Here is a 14,076-nt window from a genome sequence, read left to right on the forward strand (position 1 = left end):
TGATATTTTTAACAGGGATTTCAGTGTACATGGTAAAGATGATTTTTCAGTAAAAAATATCTATTGATATAAACATATTTGAAATAAAACAATTCGCTGAATTAACAGAGCTACATATTTTACAAAGTCCTGCAAAAGACATGAAGTCCGATAATTATACTGTAAAGGTCATTCTTCCAAGTTGGACTTAGTCAGTTTCGTTAACGACTTTCTTCAAATTATAATGAATTTTGTTCCAGATTGGTCTGATGGATTATAAAAATAATTATCAAAGAATAGAATATTCTTTGTATATTTATACCTAAAAACATGGATTTGATCTATAAAACATATTTTGTGGCCTTTTCAAATATGCATTAATGCACAAGCTATTACATTTCATTTGACTTTATACAAACACAGACTTTGTTCTTTTTGGTATCGCACATATACAATATTACACTCTTATATGAACATACATACAGTTTCGCACGACACCAAAACCGTTTACATATTTTAATATGGTACACATCCTTGTTTTCAACACATACTCCAACTCATATTATAACAAAAAGGAAATATTACATCCTAGGTTTAAAAGAATTGGTTTGATCTCATTTTGCCAGATCAGCTTAAATCCTTGTCACAACTATTCTTCATTTTCAGAGTCAGCAGTAAATACAAGGGCAGATAACTCTCAATAAGCAACACATTGTTCTGTGGGAAATAGTCTCGATAAATTTACAAGACACACTGCTTTGTTCACAATCACACTTATCTTCAAATCCTCGTTACTTTCTCTCATTCTTAATAACAGCATATATGAAAAAGACAATAACTTGGCAATAAAGAAATGTCTCCATCCCGACCCAAGAAAAAGACTTGCTGTTTTTTACACAAGGTTCATTTGACTATCAGTTAACCATGACATATAAGTCATACATTAAGAGGCTATGCTTGTACAATCAAATTTGAAGAATCCTTGATACATGTACTTCTTAAATCTGAAATGTTATTTCCATTCACACTTGCCTCATTTTTCATATTGTACATCTAAAAACTACAAGTGCAATTCAATGTAAATTATTCAAGCTGAAGAGTTATTGTGCAAACACGCATACTTATCTGTATATATATGTATATAAAGTAAAAAAGAATACAAACTTATGTAAACATAAGTTTTACAGTAGTGTATGATTATTAATCTCTCAAAAACATGACAATAACATAATTATTATCGCTAAAAATAATTTATGAAATGCTTCAACCTTTGAGTGAACAAATATTTTGTAACAACACAAATTTTGAGCGCACATATTTCAGTAAAATCAAAGGAATGTCTGAAAGCTTTTGTTCATTTGTCTACAATTCATGATTTCATAAAATACAGTTCATTTGTACATAATTATGTCTATTAACCTGGTGTCTGTGTTATGCAAAATGGATCAGAACTAAAGTAAATCGAAGTTTATCATGCATATAAAACAAAGCATAATCAGTTGGTTGGGAGGTCGGTGCTGCTTTAAAGAGTATTACACTAGCTCATGGTGGCTTTTTAAAAATGAAAATTGTGTTATCTTTGTGCATGCTTTTAAAATCTTTTTGACAAACTATTGACAAAGAATTGTGTGGTAGATGAAACAAAATGCTTTTGATCACATTATGCCTAGGGAAGGCAGCCATTAAAGTTCATCTTTACGGTCAATCCAGGGCTTGACCGAGTCCAAGTCCTCCTGCACTTCGTCCTTGTTGACCGATGGTAGAGCACTGTAAGAGGATTGAGGAAATGTTTACTGGGTGCGTTTGGATATATTTACATAATGCAATACAGTCAAACATGGCAATGTCAAAGTTTGATATGTCAAACTGTTGGTTGTCTTAAGTAAAAGCTTGATCCTTTCCAATGTTTTCTTTATCCATCATATTTCATTGATCTTAAAATAAGAATGTAGGTCCCTTTGATAGTATTTGACTGCACATATTTCGTACTAATATTACTAGTCTCTTATTTAGACACTTTTCATAGAAGTCGTGACACTCTTACTTGACTAATTTACCAGAATGCTTGTACGTGATATTTATTAAGAAAGTTTGTTTTGTCTGTCGTTTAATGCCGCATTCAGCTATATTCCACCTATATGGTGGTGATCTGTAAATATTCCAGACTGGACCACACATTCCTGTGATCCACATTATGACGAATATGAGCATTGATCTACACAATGATATATGTCAACAAGCCTGACCACCTGATCCTGTTAGTTGTCTCTTACTACAAGCACAGGTTGCCAAAGACCAATTCTAACCCAGATCATGGGTCAGTGTTTGCAATACTTTAATTTGCCTGTTGGCAGGCTTTAAAATCTACAGGCCCTGAATGAAATCTGAAGGCCCATTTTATTAAAGTCAACCACCGGTAATAAAAAACAAAATAAACTACAATGTACACAATTTCATATTGTTTCTACAAAATCAATTAGCGAAGCCTATGGCGCAGAGAGACGTATATATTTGTTAAAGACTGGTGTTGACATTCCTATGCGCAAAGCGCTGAATTACCAGAAACTGAAACTGTAAGTTATAATAGCATGATGGATCATGGAAGATTCCCGAACGTTAATAAAGAACAAAAAGACAAGGGAAAGATTTCTGTTGAAAAAAAGACAGATAAATTACTGAATTTATAGAGATATTTGAAACTGCCGTTCTGATACAATAACAACTGGCACTGGGCCTCCAGCCGGCACTTATTTCGAACACTGTCATGGGTCCAATTAAATACAGGATAAACAGATATTGAGTGTCTACAGTACAGTAAGTGAGCTGGCGTGATCTCTAACAGTATTTAAGTGAAGACACACAGTATCAGGTCAATGTTTTGAGAAAGGGTGAAGTGATCAGGGTTTTGGCGTTAACCACTTCGGTAAAACCCATGAGAATGAATATGGTGCTCACTAACCGGAAACCTAATCAGGGTAAAACAGAATTCCAACCCACTATCATTGGTATCTGGCACGCTCCAAGTGACTCTGCACAGCTAATTACTACACCTTAGACAATTTGGCCAACTATGCCCCCACTTTCATAAAGAGCAGATATCCTAATGACATACCAGTCTAAGTACACTTAGGCTCAGTATTATTCGTTACACTGCTATACTGAGTCTAACAAACCCAAGTAGAAGGTCGCGTCAGCTAACCTTTTGGTCTGACCAATCAGAACACAGCTTACCAAATCGCGAAAGTTAACATTCGCAGTCGCACATACGGTTTGAACCTTTACCTTGAAAACTCAAATGATTCCGAATGCTATTTTCCGCACGATCGCCTCCGAGTCATGAGTAAACAGTCGCTGAACATAGCGTTTTTGTCAATATTCAAGGATGTCATCTTGCAGAAATATAACTAACAGTAACCATGTCATGAGAAACCCATAAGCATATATACTACAGGTCAAATATCTGTGTTTTATGCGGATTTTGGTTTGTCAGTGATTTGTGTCAGCGACCAGGGAAGAGAAAATCCAAAAACCGTTTTGGAAGTCCCACCGAACCCTAACAAGTAGTCGTCGTCTTATTAGTTACATCCGTTAGGCGGTCATGCGTTTGATTGGACGGTCATAGGTCACTCAAAGGTTAGCTGACGCGACCTTCTACTAGGGTTTGTTAGACTCAGTATAGCAGTGTAACGAATAATACTGATCCTAAGTTTACTTAAACTGAATGACATTCATAAATGATCACATGTTCGACCCAGTCAAAAACTATTTCTGAGAGAATGATTATGTCATGCTTGTCAAATATTATGGTCAAACTGCCATGTATGCACAGATAAACAACGACGATGATTTGTGGAATATAACAGGCACAGTGCGGATGTTTCTACCTCGGAACCCCAAACAAATTTGCGAACAGACCTTATCGCATGTCAAGTTGACTCTCTGACAGGACCCAAAGTAACGTTACTGCCTCCCTACCAGCAACCAATTATCATAACCAACACCCACACAGTGTTAAATTACAAACAGAAGCAAATTAAGTTTTCAAGCACTTTTAGTGTTTCAAAATCACAAAGCCAAATTTATTCTGCAATTATCTACATATCCTAGTAATCAATTTCTACACATCTAAAGAAAATTATCCATCAGCATCCTGTTTCAACTTTCATGTGAAATGGCCCACATACTGAGCCAGTCGGAGTAAGCCACAGCTGAATGAGGATTAAGATGGTCAAGTAAATGTTGAAATAACAGGATAAGGATTTCCTGTTGACCTTTTAAGCTACTTACTAAAGCATTTACATGGACATATCTTGAATTCAAAGCATATTCTGTTAAATATCTTCATCTCACACTGTACAACCATTCCATTTCTCCCCATGATAGTGAATGGAACCTCCCAACATGTATATAGTATGGAACATGTATAATATACTCATAACCTATTATGTTTAAAAGGAACGCAACAAACAGTGATGATAATGATGATCATATACTTACTTCACAATAGCAGCAGAAACTGTATCTATTACACCACCTGTCAATGGAAGATTAACTCATGGTCACAAAAAATTACTATCTTGAAATCCTCATTGTTTAACAAAAAGATATATTTTAAATTGAAAGGCATACTACAATGCCCAATAAACCTGTTGCTAAATATCTCAAACCATGTATCTTTGTTGCTACAGTAAAAGTACAGATTAAAATATTCTTGAACTACTTACTCTCAACAATAAAGCTGTAACATCTATGCTCAGAAAGATCTACTCACCATGACAACACACATATCAATTTCAGCCAGCATTGTTATGGCATACAAATGACAAAAATCCATGGTCTGTGACCAACATCAAAACAAATTCAATAGATACAAACAAATCAATCTCTGACTGAGAATGCCCACATGCTATTCTCCATCACGTCTATGGACCAAAGCACAGCCAGCAATTAAATGTTACAACAGCAAGTACATCCATTATGTTGGTTGGCATGTTTGTTCTTTAATGCCACACTCAGCAATACTCCAGCTGATGAGTCACAACCACACGATCCAGTGATCAACAGCATATGCATTGGTCTATGCAACTGGGATACGATGACATGTCAACCAAGTCAGCGAGCCTGGCCACCTGATCCTGTTAGTCATCTCTTACGACAAGCATGGGCTGTTGGAGACCAATTCTAACCCGGATCTTCACAGATTCACAGATGAGAATGCGTACGAGTGAAAAAAGAGGAAAATGAGCCATGGGTCTTGGGGGTCACAGATTTAGACAATTCATAAGAATGACCCAAACGCAATCAAATCCGCAGAATTCTGTGCAACCAAGGAAAATTCTCCCTGCAGATTACAGCAATTATGCTAGGTCAGACATGTCAGTATACATACCTGGCTTACAGACTGTATCACACATGGCAGTGCAGAGGTAACAGAACTTGCAGTACTGGAAAGACAAATGAGTATCTTCTATGATGTTCAATACCTGCTGAACTAGTTTAATAAAAGTAATTGTGTAATCACTCACTTCTTGTTTTTTCATTGCATATGGTATTTAGCTCATGCTACATGAATGATTAAATTAATAAATAACTTCATTAAGTTCACGTAAAAAATACTAGTGATCTGATAATACGAATGTATAAGGCACTAAACTAATTATGTCTTCTTGCACTCATTCACTTAAGAGTTTCAGGGTCACAGGTTCATTGTATACTATCAAGAGTATTTCTACAACCAGCTACTGGACATTCAGGAAAATGGAGACATGTATGTGATCACTACTTCTACATGATTCAGATTAAAATATTGATGTTTTCAGACATCATACATTTTTGGATAACAGTGTTTACTTGCGCTATAACAAAATATGTTGCGTCACACAGAAATTGTAAATACTTGGATATTTAAGTTGTCTTTTATAAGTTAGAGAAATGTTTTAATTTTTTCACAAGAACATAACATTCTGTTATATCTGGCTATTACACTGAACATTATTTTAATGACTAGTCACTTGATAATCATGAAATATAGACATGAATATGATCATTTACTCAAGTAACCATCTCTCTACAGATTTTATAAGTCTGTTTGAACACAATAATCGAATGAAAGCTCACCTTGCACATTTTACAGTTGGGTTTGGAAGCACTTGTTTCACAGGGACAGTCGGCATCACATAGTTTGCAAAACTGAAAATATGAATTAAATTGCAATCACATGAAAAGTAAGACAAACATTTTCTTCATCATTATCATGATTGTGTTAACCTATTTACACATAAACAGGTCTATATGTAGATGGCTAGGAATCGGCTATTAGTGAATGAGCGTTGGACCTAGGACGTATTATTTTCAGCAAGGCATTACAAGCCCCTGTGGTCTATTGAGCAGGATGGCCTCCCAAATCATGCAAATATCGTTCATGCTTCGCAACCCCAATCGCAAATGCCAAGATTCATCTTGGCCCTTCATCTTAAACATACAATCCATGAATATACTAGGCGACTACTTTCTTTCACTGTAATTGTTTTACAACAGACAGGCGTGTAGCACGCTTCCAGTTCACAATGACCAGAGAACCATGGTGAAAATAGAAGCACGAGCATGGGCGCACCTTACAGTAGGCGCAATAGCCGCAAACCGATCCTTTTGCATATTCCAGTGTTTCCTCGTCCACCGCTTCTTCTTTTTTATCTTCCGATGTCTCAGCCGCCAAAGACAGCCCGATCAGAGCGAAAAAGCATATGAGGACGACCTGTACAAACTTCATTTTGCGGTTCAGGTTGGTGCTTGGAAAGGGAGATAACACCCGGAAGTTACAACGCAACGGGAATGATAAAACGGAAAACGGATTTATATATTCCGTGTACAGGATTTAATCATAATTACATTAAGTTTTTAATGTCTAAATAGCAATAAATATATGTAAACGATGATACTGAAACGTTTATGTTCACAAAACATATTCTAATTATTCCCTGTAGTAACGACATTTTACTATGGGCCGGAATCATTTTTATACAGGATCCTACTTTTGTATTGATCAAAACTACGTGTCGACATCCTGTTGAGTTTCATGTGGTTTATTCTAAAGGGCCATACGGTTTGTTTACATAATTTCACCCTAATAGGCAGTCTGTTGCCCTGAAAGCATATCTTTTCGCTAATTGGAGACTTTCAAGTACAGAATCAATCGAATTTGACCCAATATATTCTGAAATAGTGTTCACCTAAACTGTCAATATGGTTTTAGCAGATTTGGGTAGAAAGATTACATCAGCCTTAAAATCACTAAGCAATGCCACAATCATTAATGAAGAAGTTCTCAATGGAATGCTTAAGGAGATATGTGCAGCCTTACTTGAGGCTGATGTTAATATCAGGCTGGTTAAAGTCTGAGAGAAAATGTGAGGTCAGTGATTGATTTTGACGAGATGGCTGGTGGACTGAACAAACGCCGTATGATCCAGTCCGCAGTTTTCAAGGAGCTCGTCAAGCTCATTGATCCCGGCGTTAAAGCCTGGCAGCCAACCAAAGCAAAAAACAATGTAATCATGTTTGTCGGACTTCAGGGTAGTGGAAAAACCACCACATGCACAAAACTTGCATACCACTACCAGAAGAAAGGCTGGAAGACCTGTCTTATCTGTGCAGACACATTCCGAGCTGGAGCCTTCGATCAGCTGAAACAGAATGCCACCAAAGCAAGGATTCCATTCTATGGAAGCTATACCGAAATTGATCCCGTTGTTATTGCCCAAGAAGGTGTGGATAAGTTCAAGAACGAGAACTTTGAAATCATCATCGTCGATACCAGTGGTCGTCACAAGCAGGAAGATTCCTTGTTTGAAGAGATGTTGCAAGTCAACCAGGCTATTGAACCTGACAATGTCATCTTCGTAATGGATGCCAGTATAGGTCAAGCTTGTGAAGCACAGGCGAAGGCTTTCAAAGAAAAGGTAGATGTGGCATCTGTCATCATCACCAAGTTGGACGGCCATGCAAAGGGTGGAGGAGCACTGAGCGCCGTTGCTGCTACTAAAAGTCCAGTGATTTTCATTGGTACTGGAGAACACATTGACGACTTTGAGCCTTTCAAAGTACAGCCTTTTGTGAGCAAACTTTTGGGTATGGGAGATATAGAAGGTTTGATTGACAAGGTTAATGAACTGAAGCTTGATGATAACGAAGAACTGATGAAAAAAGCTCCGCCATGGTCAGTTCACACTGAGGGACATGTACGAGCAGTTCCAGAACATCATGAAAATGGGTCCGTTCAGTCAGCTGATGGGCATGATCCCTGGGTTCAGCGCCGACTTCATGACAAAGGGTAGCGAGCAGGAGTCCATGGCGCGCCTCAAGAAGCTCATGACCATCATGGACAGCATGAACGACAGTGAATTGGACAGTTTGGAAGGGGAGAAACTATTTTCACGCCAACCCTCTCGAGCTCAGCGCGTTGCTCGGGGGTGCTGGAGTGTCCATTAGGGAAGTCAATGAGCTGCTAACTCAATACAAGAAATTCGCTCAGATGGTGAAGAAGATGGGAGGCATCAAGGGCCTGTTCAAGGGGAAGGGTGGAGACATCGGAAAGAACGTCAACCAAGCACAGATGGCTAAGTTGAACCAGCAGATGGCGAAGATGATGGATCCGAGAGTTCTGCAGCAGATGGGCGGCATGCAGGGATTACAGAGCATGATGCGGCAGTTCCAGCAGGGAGCAGCTGGAAAGATGGGCAACATGTTCAATATGGATAGATAGATACAGGATGTTTGTGCTCTGATGATGTGTGGACACTGAGAGGTGTGCTCTGATGATGTGTGGACACTGAGAGGTGTGCTCTGAGGATGTTTGGAATACAAGCAGTGTGGTCCTGAGTGTATGGATCCTAAAAGATGTTCTCGTATGGTGTATGGATGCTGTGTGCTCTGATGTGTGAAAACAGATCACAGTGCTCTGATGATTTGTGGAAACTGATTGGTCTGCTCTGATTATGTTAGGAAACCGATCGGTGTGCTCTGATCAGCTGATTGCTGCGCTCTGATGATATTTGGATACTGAGCGATGTGCTCTGATGATTGTGGATGCTGATCTGTGAGCTCTGATGATTGTGGATGCCGGTGTTGTAACATTGAATGACTTGATTCGTTATGACTGAGGAAGGTCTCATCACCTTGATGCTACCTGATGGTGATGAGAGTGACAGCCTTGACAATGATATCAACATCCATCATGTTTATGATATCACTGACAATTACTCAGTGTCTATGATTTGTGGAAGTTTGTTACTATTGCATGTTACAGAAACACAAAATGTTGATTATGATCAAGTCAGATACAACAAAATTCAAAATAATAATTGTAAATCATGTGAACAAAAATAGAACTATTCATGTGATTAGCCAAATTTAGTTGTAATTTAGTTTTCTGAATATTTTTGCAATTTGTTAATTTAGTATTGATCATGTTGACTGATTGTGATTGATTTTGTCAATAATCAGAATGTTATTTATGTTATTTGTTACTCTGTTCCAAGTTGGTTTTGGTGTTAAATGTTTCTGTTTACTGTCAATATTAACATGATTAAGGCCCAGAGTGGTGGCCCATTGTGTAACTTAATGTCATAAAAGTCTGGGTTCAGGATATCTTGGACATGGTCTCATGGATATAGAAGCTGCCCGAGAAGCAGAAGGTGACTGGTTTAAATTAAAATACCCTGGCCACAACATATCAAACACATTTAAAAGTGGTATTTGTTGTTACCCTGCCTGAGATTAAAACAAGGATGGGTAGACTGGGAGTAGTTATTGTGTGTCAGTGTGGGGTAGCCATGTTAAACAGAAGCATGGTATATGCTGCGCTTAACACTGGCATTAGTCCAGCCTAGTTAAGTCAGCTTCACACAAGGACGAATGTTGCTTTGTAAGCGCAATGATCTTGAACGTAACACTAAACCCCATCTATGCTTCTCCCATGTCATCGTGTCTGAAACAAAAGGCAATGTGTATTCACTCACTGAATCTTCGATCGACAGAAACGTTTTGTTATAGTGATCCTGAAACATTTTGTTACCATGGTTACTGTTTAGTTTACACTTTTGTCGCAGTGCAAGGAATCATTGGTTTGGTTTTTCATTTAGTTGGTTTACAAAACTTTGGCCTTAACAAAACAATATACAGTACTTGAATGTAAGTTTTGTTAAAGAAAATCAGGTTTATTAGGTTCAAGGAAAAGGGAAGGAATGGGACATAAGTGTCTGAAGAGGCAAATAAATTTATACTCAGTAATTCAGACAGGGTAACTTGGTTCATAGGTTGTCATCATTCACCAACATTGCTCCTTATTTCAATCAAGGGGCAGTGGGGTTAGTGGTTAAAGCGTTCGCTTGTCACGCCGAAGACCTGGGTCTGATTGCCCACATGGGTACAATGTGTGAAGCCCATTTCTGGTGTCCACCTCTGTGATATTGCTGGAATATTGCTAAAAGTGGCGTAAAACCAAACTCACTCACTCACTTTATTTCAGTCACTGGATTGTCTGGTTCATAGCATGTTTACTGGCCACTGTCAGAAAGCTGGAACATGCTGAAGATTTATCTGTTTATTAGAGAGTCTGTGTGTATGTATATATCCTGTGTATGTCATTACGACAGTAATTATTGTATATGAACATATTTAACACATTAGGAGTGCAACCATGGATGTGATGAGTGTGTGTCATGAATGAACAACAGTCATACTTACCTCATGGTATCTGAATTGCAGTATACATTTTGATACAGCATTGTTTTTTAATTTGTATGTTGTAATACAACATAAAATATCAGACTTTGCAATGAGGACTAGATTAAATTTTGCACGATGGTTAACATGTACTACTAACACAAAAGTGAAGGACCACCACTTGTGGTCCTTAGCATTTTTGAAGCAGTTCATTTAGTGACTCGGTAAACGTGTTCACAAATACGTAAGATCAGCCATGGTAAACATGGCGGCAACTCATGTCTAGTTCCTCCACTCTTGATTATAATTGTGAAGTCTCAAATGCTGGATTCTGATTATCGTTATCTATCTATTTTTTTCAAATGTTTTGGTTGATGGTTGACCTTCAATACTTCATGTTCGTACAACTCCTAAAAAGAATAAAGTTTCATGATTATTGTGATTAAGGTGGTTCCACTACACAGAATGTGTAGTCATTAGAACCATATGCTTAGCTTTATATTTGTCTGTACATATGCTTGTAAATAGCTGTTGTGTTTGCTTGTAATGAATGGGTTTAGTGCAGCTGTTCAGAACAACTATGTTCAGTTTGTAATCAATAATGCCTCACAGACTGGACACAGTGGAAGGCTCAGTTACACAAAATGACCATAGCATTTTGATTGTTGCAAGAACTGTGTAAGCATGGTAGTTACGATCACCTTAGAGCTAAGATTCCTTTACTGAACAGTGCCCAGGGTGCTGTTATACAAAGAAATCTTAGCTCTAAGGTGGTCGTAACTGCCCTACCTTAACATTGACTAACAACTTTCATAGCAGGAAGGTTGGACTAAGGCCCAGGGCTTAGATTTTCGAAGCTCTCTCAGAGCTAAGATAATCATAAGTGCCATGCATTAACAGTAACTTATGACTATCTTAGCACTATGGGAGCTTCGAAAATCTAGGCCCAGGCCCTGAGCAACAAAACATCGTAACGTTACAATCGGTCGTAACCCTATGCTATATCATTGGCTTACGAATGACGTAGTGCTACGAATGCTTTGTGGATAGGGTCACCGATGTGTTTTTGATCAGCGGTCCATTCAGACCCAGTTCTGTATATACTATTTGTAATGCAAATACAGCCAATAGCTTAGTTGAAGTTGAATTCTTTGCCTTACTTCCATCAATGTTGAGTGTTCTGCAGTGAATTGTATAAGTGTCCAAGTTGGGGTGTGGACAAAGTGGTATGTGTATTTCAATGGCATTAAAAGTAAATCATTGTTTAGTTTCAAAGAGGTGTTTAATTGATGTTTGCATAATCCAGTGTCATGTTCCGTCTGTTATCTTCATGCTAGAATCATATGCAAGTGTCATTGACGATGACAGACTGGTTGTGATAAATTACAGTGAAACCTTGTTAAATTGAACCCTGTTATTGATAAGTGGTTTCTCTATACAGTGGAATCTCCAAACCAGACACTAACTAGTCTGGAATTCTGTCAGTACCAATCAAATTCATGGTCTCAATCTATGATAATCTACCCAGTAAAACAAATATATTCCAAATTTTTGTCAAAGGCACAAGGATACATCTTTCAGTATTTTTGTAAACATTGCAGATAAATACAGGAAATGACAGGATTCAACATATTTTTAAGTACATGTGAATGCCATGCTTGAGTTAGCCTGTACGTTTTGTATCAAATGTGTGTCTCCAGTCCAACAATGTAAAAACAAACAACGTAAGTCCAGTTTAGACAGATTCCACTGTACTAAGGATGATGAAACTGTGGTTGCAGTTAAGGATGAGCGTCCTCGTCATAATCCTAATGATAACCATTTCGGAAAGCAGATTGACAGATTGAAATTTTGAACTGAAGAAACTACAAATGCCAGCTCATTTCCCCCAAATTAGTGTTTTATAAGATTTCTACATTCACTGACCCTGTGTAACAGAAGTAATTTAATAGATACTTGTGATAGTCCTTCTCCCTGAATATGCTGAATACCTGTGTATTAAAGTTATCAGATCATCATTTTCATACTTTCTTGTTGTTTTGTGTCACATTAACTCAAGTGGAAGGATGACTGTACCAAGCCGTCACTATTTACTGGTCAGACATCGACTGTTTCAGTACTGAGGAACCCTTTACTGGTGACAACCTTATTAATCTGGCATTGGACTCTTTCTACAGTCGGTGTGGATTATGTCCTGTATCTGTGTCATCCTTGTCAGCTGGATTGCAGGAGGCTCTTCGGACCAACGCTTTGTCTCTGAGAGAAGCAAACAACTGTTTAAATTGAAAAGGAGACCCAGTGAGAATGGATATTCTGAAGCTGAGGAAATCTTGACTTGCGTAATTTAGTAAGTTTGTATAACAATGCTGCTATTAAGGGAGAATATGGTTCAGGCCCTGGCACAGACTAGAGGCCCTTTATGGTTCAGGCACTGGCACAGACTAGAGGCCCTTTATGGTTCAGGCACTGGCACAGACTAGAAGCCCTTTATGGTTCAGGCACTGGCACAGACTAGAGGCCCTTTATGGTTCAGGCACTGGCACAGACTAGAGGCCCTTTATGGTTCAGGCACTGGCACAGACTAGAGGCCTTTATGGTTCAGGCACTGGCACAGACTAGAGGCCCTTTATGGTTCAGGCACTGGCACAGTCTAGAGGCCCTTTATGGTTCAGGCACTGGCACAGTCTATGGAGGACTGGCCCTTTATGGTTCAGGCACTGCCTCTTTATGGTTCAGGCCCTGGCACAGACAAGAGGCCCTTTATGGTTCAGGCACTGGCACAGTCTAGAGAGGCCCTTTATGGTTCAGGCACTGGCACAGACTAGAGGCCCTTTATGGACTACTGGCACAGACTAGAGGCCCTTTATGGTTCAGGCACTGGCACAGACTAGAGGCCCTTTATGGTTCAGGCACTGGCACAGACTAGAGGCCCTTTATGGTTCAGGCACTGGCACAGACAAGAGGCCCTTTATGGTTCAGGCACTGGCACAGACTAGAGGCCCTTTATGGTTCAGGCACTGGCACAGACTAGAGGCCCTTTATGGTTCAGGCACTGGCACAGACTAGAGGCCCTTTATGGTTCAGGCACTGGCACAGTCTAGAGGCCCTTTATGGTTTAGGCACTGGCACAGACTAGAGGCCCTTTATGGTTCAGGCACTGGCACAGACTAGAGGCCCTTTATGGTTCAGGCACTGGCACAGACTAGAGGCCCTTTATGGTTCAGGCACTGGCACAGACTAGAGGCCCTTTATGGTTCAGGCACTGGCACAGACTAGAGGCCCTTTATGGTTCAGGCACTGGCACAGACTAGAGGCCCTTTATGGTTCAGGCACTGGCACAGACTAGAAGCCCTTTATGGTTCAGGCACTGGCACA

The 14,076-nt window shown here is 39.0% G+C and overlaps 2 protein-coding genes across 2 annotated transcripts; one reads left to right on the plus strand and one right to left on the minus strand.

Moving 5' to 3' along the window:
* Positions 1 to 833: 833 nt before the first annotated feature.
* LOC124289898 (sarcoplasmic reticulum histidine-rich calcium-binding protein-like) lies at positions 834 to 6,781 on the minus strand. The gene is made up of 5 exons (XM_046726571.1): positions 6,593 to 6,781; positions 6,097 to 6,168; positions 5,369 to 5,423; positions 4,477 to 4,513; positions 834 to 1,746 (listed from the first exon to the last, which is right to left on the minus strand). Exons 1-5 carry the CDS (start codon positions 6,746 to 6,748, stop codon positions 1,662 to 1,664), a joined length of 405 nt encoding a protein of 134 aa, XP_046582527.1. The 5' UTR covers positions 6,749 to 6,781; the 3' UTR covers positions 834 to 1,661.
* A 256-nt stretch (positions 6,782 to 7,037) lies between these two features.
* Positions 7,038 to 12,719, plus strand: LOC124289896 (signal recognition particle 54 kDa protein-like). The gene is given in 4 exon segments (XM_046726569.1): positions 7,038 to 7,369; positions 7,372 to 8,177; positions 8,179 to 8,445; positions 8,447 to 12,719. Coding segments are annotated over 4 exon segments (1,515 nt in total). The 5' UTR covers positions 7,038 to 7,221; the 3' UTR covers positions 8,741 to 12,719.
* The last annotated feature ends 1,357 nt before the right edge of the window (positions 12,720 to 14,076 follow it).

This window comes from Haliotis rubra, unplaced genomic scaffold (genome assembly GCF_003918875.1).
Source record: "Haliotis rubra isolate DU_JTF1 unplaced genomic scaffold, ASM391887v1 Scf450, whole genome shotgun sequence".
Classification (NCBI taxonomy): domain Eukaryota; kingdom Metazoa; phylum Mollusca; class Gastropoda; order Lepetellida; family Haliotidae; genus Haliotis; species Haliotis rubra.

What these genes read in the sequence shown, in the direction of transcription:
- LOC124289898 (XM_046726571.1), bottom strand. Translation starts at nt 6,748, where the DNA reads ATGAAGTTTGTACAGGTCGTCCTCATATGCTTTTTCGCTCTGATCGGG. An exon ending in GCTATTGCGCCTACTGTAAG is followed by an intron (nt 6,169 to 6,592) that starts GTGCGCCCATGC and finishes TCATATTTTCAG; the next exon opens with TTTTGCAAACTATGTGATGC. An exon ending in GTTTCTGCTGCTATTGTGAA is followed by an intron (nt 1,747 to 4,476) that starts GTAAGTATATGA and finishes ATCCTCTTACAG; the next exon opens with TGCTCTACCATCGGTCAACA.